Source organism: Etheostoma cragini, chromosome 4, assembly GCF_013103735.1.
Source record: "Etheostoma cragini isolate CJK2018 chromosome 4, CSU_Ecrag_1.0, whole genome shotgun sequence".
Taxonomy (NCBI): Eukaryota; Metazoa; Chordata; class Actinopteri; order Perciformes; family Percidae; genus Etheostoma; species Etheostoma cragini.
In genome coordinates this window covers 10,771,210-10,777,347 of record NC_048410.1, presented here as the reverse complement: position 1 = coordinate 10,777,347, position 6,138 = coordinate 10,771,210, and the positions used below count along the sequence as shown (strand labels likewise).

The window sequence follows — 6,138 nt, the reverse complement described above, 5'->3', positions numbered from 1 at the left end:
TCTCTCTCTCTCTCTCTCTCTCTCTCTCTCTCTCTCTCTTTCTTTTAGGGCTCTGTGGCACTCTCTTGCTTTTCAATATCCTCTTCTAATCTGTGTGCTAGGAGCCCAGTGGAGCATCCAAGCTTTACCCCACAGTGTTGGTTGAGGTTACGGACAGCACTCAACCATCATGTTCTGGGCCCATACTCAGCGCAAGTGTGTGATAGGTACTGTAGATAGGTAGATGGTAGATGGATTCATAGACACAGTAGATTGGTATGAATAAATACTTGCCTCTACTATAGGCTACCTGCGTTTCAGCACATATACCAACTAATTTGTATTCATTACTCCTCATTGAAAAATAATAAATATATAATTTATAATAGATGTTTTTGTAAAGAACAACGAAGGACAGTAGAGGAAGAGGACCCACTATGTCTGTGGCTTGCAATGTAGGAGCCTCAGAAACTTGCTTATTTTGTCACAATGACCTTTGAACTCTGAGGAGACGTAACAACCTATTTTTTAGGCGGAAAAAGTATTTCTTTGTCAACAAGAACTTTTCTTTGTAAATTTCATTGCTGTGCACCTGGTTTTATTTGCCCCTCTAAGCTTCCACCCAGCTCAATCAACTTGATGAGCAAATTCTGTTTAACCAGGCTTTGCGGACAGATGTTTGCCTGCTAATGTGTTTGGCAGGGGAGATTATTATGGCTTACTCACTCGACAATTGCTCAGCTCCTCTGCGGACAAGACGATAGTGCCGCATTTCTTCCCTTGGATCCCTCTGTGGAGTAAAGAGAGAAAACAAAAAGAGCTTCAAAAATTAGATTTGTCCATTCTTGGCTCTTAAATGATCATTAAAAGACATTGCAAGAAAAGAAGCATGGTAATTTTCCAGCCTTGAATTAGTCCTGATTATCCTCTACAACAAAAGGTCAATTAGAAGTAAATTTTTACATTTACATTTACATTTACAGAAACTCTCACTTAAGATATTGCATTTAATTTAATTACAATTTTAAATATTACTCAACAGGGCCATGTGCTTAACATAATATACCTCAGAGGAATTTAGCTTTCTCTGCTATAAAGTACTGTAAACCTTTTTCCCCCTCAGATTTTCAAACCGCACAACACCACAGCTCATGTTACTCACCAATGCTCTAATTACCTCTTGTCTTCATTATACACATTTTTACACTTAGTTGTAGTGACAAATCAGTCTTTTGGCTTGTTCAAAGCATAGGAAGCAAAGCCTTTGACCTCATAACCTTTGTTTATGAGTTCATGAGCTGGTCACAGCAACTTCTAGCCTGTTTTAGAAAATGTTTCTAGTTGTATGAAGCAACAGATCTAATTTCTTTCTAGACTCTACATTTTTGGTAATGACACATTCCTGTACAATCCAATAAGGCTTGAATACTTAGAAAATCAAGTATTATTACCACTGCTGTGCATCTTAAAAAGTCTGCAATTTCATAAGATAAGTAGGAAAGGTATTGCACCATGTGACATTACAGTAATTTAAATGAAGCTCAAATAAAGACTTGAATGAGGTTAGAGTGCTTTAAATGGACAAAGCTACCTGTACATACTATACATCCACACTATTTCTTTTCAGTTTTATTGAGAACACCCAATAGAGTCAAGGCCAAATAACTGTAATAAACTAACCTTAACAAAGTATTGTAGCAGTCTTAACCTACAATACACAGCATGCCCAGTCATCCACCCAAACACCTTCAATACAACCTCTTTGCAGAAAAAGAATGTCTATATTCTTGTATTTCCAGCTGCAATGGTGTGACAATTTCCACAAAAAATTGATGGACATGAGTGGGTTTTGCACTCAACATGCTGAGGTCAAGAGAAAGTGTTCTCAAGCTGTGTATAAGTGCTTTCTGCTCTTTGTGCAGAGGTGTGTGATTTTACGACGTAGATGGAGACCTTTGATCCACACAGTAAAAGACGCTTCAGATGGGGAAACCATCCTGCTCAACTCGATGACTGAGTGTTCTTTTCCTCCCCAAAAATCTTGCACACACATTCATAGACACTTTGCACTCCATCAGCCAGTGTCTCAAAAATACAGCTTTCAAAAGACAAATGAGTCTTCATTTCTTTTTACCATTTTGTTGATGACACACAAACCCATAGTTCAAGCTAAATAACTATAATAAGCTAACATAACTGCCACCAGGACTTACTTTCTACCCAACCGCTAACAGACATAGCCGCTGTGTTAATCAATTGAAATAGCTCTCATAGCTTCTTATATTTTCTCTGCAGTGGATCATTAACTGGCCCCATCCCATTTTATTTCAGAATAGTACACTATGTTGTCAAATAATGAGTTAGAGGAGTCAGAAAACAGCTATTCAACTCTCCATGTCTCAAACTGCCAATAATCAAGTTAGCAAGCTAGCTTAGCTTGGTTATAAGAGATATTAAAAGATAACACCTTTGAAGTGGGTGGTTCAATTCAGCTTATTCAGGAAACTAATAGTTTCCTCCATTTTGGGTTATCTGGCTCTTCATTCCCCTTAAAGACCAGGACGATAGAAAAGGCTTGCTGTCCAAGGCCTGAATTTTCTCCTTGTGAAACATTAAAGTGGAATGTAAGAGGAAAAACAGTGATTGTGGCAATTCCATTGATGAATTTAATGATGCCATCTTAAAAGCTGGTATGACAGTGCTTGTTCTTACTCCAAACCTTGATTCACTATGAAACCACAGGGACAAATTTAGGAATCAAATTGGATTCTGCATTGACCTTGGATAAACAAAAAAAGCCTTTAATCAGGACTGTTAATGTCTGTGTATGACTTGGAATGTCATCACCTTCATATACATCCACCCCTCATTACTGCAACTCTATACTTTCTACTGTATATCACTCAGACCTTTTAACTCTGTCTCCAGCATGTTGAGAATGCTATACCAAGGCTTTTAGCGTCATTAAGAAAGAAAGACCATGTTACTCTAACTCTCTCCTCCCTCAATTATTTCCTTTTAGTCATAGAACTGCATTGAAAAGCTTTTTTTGTCTGCAGAGAGTAGTCCCTACTCTCTTTCTCTTTTTCTTTAAGCCAAGGGGTCCTTGGCCTAAAAACACTGAAGACCGCTGCTCTAGTGTACTACTATCCTCATACCATGCTGTCACAGACTTGAGATCCTCTGACCAAAGGCCTGTCTCTCGCTACAGAAGGTCTGGGTCTAAATGTGATACTACCAACTAGTTTTCAACAGTGCCAGATTTGGTCTGGGACTGTGTGTCTGTCGTCTTTAGTTGGTTGGTTATCTGTGTGTGTACATTGAGAGTTTGTGATTTTAGTCTATTGTCATTGTTCTCTCTTTTCTTTTTTGGGCCTGCACTGCAACACATTTTAGATCAACAGTGTTGTTTACATAGCTTGAGTTGAGTTAAAAATTGTATACAGAATCTATTCTACCTTGTTGTCAATATGAGATGTGTTGAAATAAAATAGGCTCCCATTTAAGGCCTATTTCTCCAATTAAATAATATTAACAAAACATTTCTCTTGTTTCCCCACAGAATTTATAACCTGCCTACCTGACAGTATGTTAGACCTCCCAGACCATTAGCTGTCTCACCAGATGACCATTAAATGGAGTTTACTGTGGTCATTCTGCATGCATGTTAATTGCCTCATTTATCAGCTGTGTGTGGCTGTGTGTCACAGTAAGAATAATGTGCCTTATTAGTTTTAAAGTGTTCCACATAGGGAGGCATTGTGGTTGTAAGTGGTCTGCATAGGCTTCCTTTCACAGTCCAAAGAAGTTACGGGAATTATCTAATGCTGGTTTCAGATCAATTGCACAAGACTGGAAGAGTTTAGAGAGTGCACTTCCTCACACAAACTTTTCTACAATCATCAACAAAGCAGTTAACTATGAAGCAGCTATGGCAACAATGAACAACCATAATACCATGCTTTCTGGCCAATAGCTGAAGAATATGTGTATGCTTCACAAAAGTTGTATGTGAAGAACATGTGGGTTCAGTAAAAAATGATTAATAACAACAACACAAATAGCTCCATAAAATCAAAAATCTTAATATTTAAGTGTTTTTCTGTGTTTTAACAGACCATTTCAATCTTCCCTTATGCAATATCTCTACAGAGATATACTGTAATGTGTGTGTGTAAGCTATCCTCAAGATGTTTCACTTTCTTTATGCAATGATATTTTTATACAGTACATATATATATATTTATATATGTATAATTTCTTTTGATGACACACAGAAAGGAAAACAAAACAGTTGGCATTAAACTGCAATCTGTCTCCTGCAGCATTTCTTTTATGCCGGTGCATGCCAAAAATCCCACCCATCTCATTGGTAAGAAAAATATTGGAGCTGAAAATGATGGAATAATATGTAATTTGCACTGTGCTATCGACAGCAAATATAGAAAGACTATATTAGAATTTGTCGCAGTTAGGAGGGATAGCCCCCCTGAGGATGCCACACAAAATACAGCTCCCTCATATTACTGACAAACCTGAAACAATAATCTCATAAATGTGTCAGGTTGACAGGAACTTTTTTAACTGCACCTGGGCAAATTAGAAAAACCTTCTTTCAATAACTTTATTCTTTTTTTGTCTTAAAAGAGTAAAAGCAGCGGTGCATGCGTAATATAACCTATCCATTAACACAATGCACACAAGTGCTTTTGAACCTCCGATATTAAACAAACGAGAGTTGTACATTGACAGTGCACATACAAACAGGAACACTGAGAGACATAATATCGCCTATAGGAACATGTAAACCTAAAAATAAAACTTGCCCCAAATCTTTCAGAGAATAAACTCACACACACACATACACACACACACACACATACATACACACATACACACACACACAAACACACACACACACACACACACACACACACACACACACACACACACACACACACACTTACACACATTTTGATCACAGTGGTGATAATCTGTAATTACAAGAATCTTCAGAGAGTCAAAGACTAAAGCAAGCTAATAAAACCTGCTGTGAATAAGAAATAGCTAATTTAATTTTGCCAAGGGCTTTATACGTATGAGCAGAGAAAGAAAAGGAAAAAGGATTGAAAGGATGGGAACTACTGGGCTTATTTGGAAGCTACTCTTTGTTCTTTTTCCAGTTTACAATGTTGCCTGCTGTGTACCCATATAATTAAACAGTTCAGAATATTTAAGTTGGGTTGTATGAGGCAACTTTCCGTAGTCACTGTTTTACCTATAGAAGATGACCCACCCCCAGTTAGGAGAAGCAGGCAGGGGTACGAGCATGGAAGCCAAGCGATGCACAGCTGTCAGTGAGGGCAGCAGTTAAAGCATATTTTAGCCACCTGAAAAAGGCCCACCTAAAAAATGTTATCAGTTCAAGTGCATGCTATATCTAGATTTTTTTTCTACAGCTTTACATTGCCGTTAGACTGCCCATACCAACGGGGAACTGAAGCCATCCGTCTATGCTCTCTTTAAAGTCACTAGATTAATTTAGACAAAAACCCTGGTTGCTTGTCTACCGCTGCCTCGATCGGTTAGTTTGTTTTTGTTATTATGTAAATTTTGTGTTTTTAAAGGGTTAGTGTGAATACACATTCAAGTTTTACACTAATACATGTAACGTGTAAACTGTAACTGTTCCTAAGCAAACAAAAAGCACAAAAACATAATAGCGTCTATGCAGAGTACAAAAACCTGTGTCCAGGGCCAAGGGCCATTGTACATAATCAGACTCCTTGAGAGTGATATTGTGCTGGAGGCCTTCCAGAAGAGCACTCTACCAAAGGGATTTTTAGCCCCTCATTGATTCACTCTGTGCAACAGCTCGCTTGAAAGGCTGGAAACATTCCCACGTCATTGACAAAGAAAAATGATAGGTTTGATCTAAGAGAGAAGGGTGAAAAGGTTAAAGAAAGAATTGAGCATTTAAAAGACTCCTTAAGGTGTTTTCAGTTTTGCACAAGTTGCAAATGTAAAATTAGATCTTGGATATAACCATGTAAGAAAAGCATTTTTTTTTTCTGGGAGGTGTTAAAGTTAAATAAGACAAAAAACAGAGAGAGCTGGGGTGCATTTAACCAAAGACAGAGTCCAAAAAGAACAAAAAGG

The 6,138-nt window shown here is 37.8% G+C and overlaps 1 protein-coding gene across 2 annotated transcripts in view; it reads right to left on the bottom strand.

Moving 5' to 3' along the window:
- The window catches only part of cpne5b (copine Vb), a 111,269-nt gene that overhangs the window by 37,704 nt on the left and 67,427 nt on the right, over nucleotides 1-6,138 (bottom strand). For both annotated transcript variants that reach the window (XM_034869387.1, XM_034869388.1), the window contains one exon: nucleotides 706-769. In XM_034869387.1, the coding sequence (XP_034725278.1) occupies nucleotides 706-769 (64 nt within the window). The remainder of the gene's footprint in view (nucleotides 1-705; nucleotides 770-6,138) is intronic.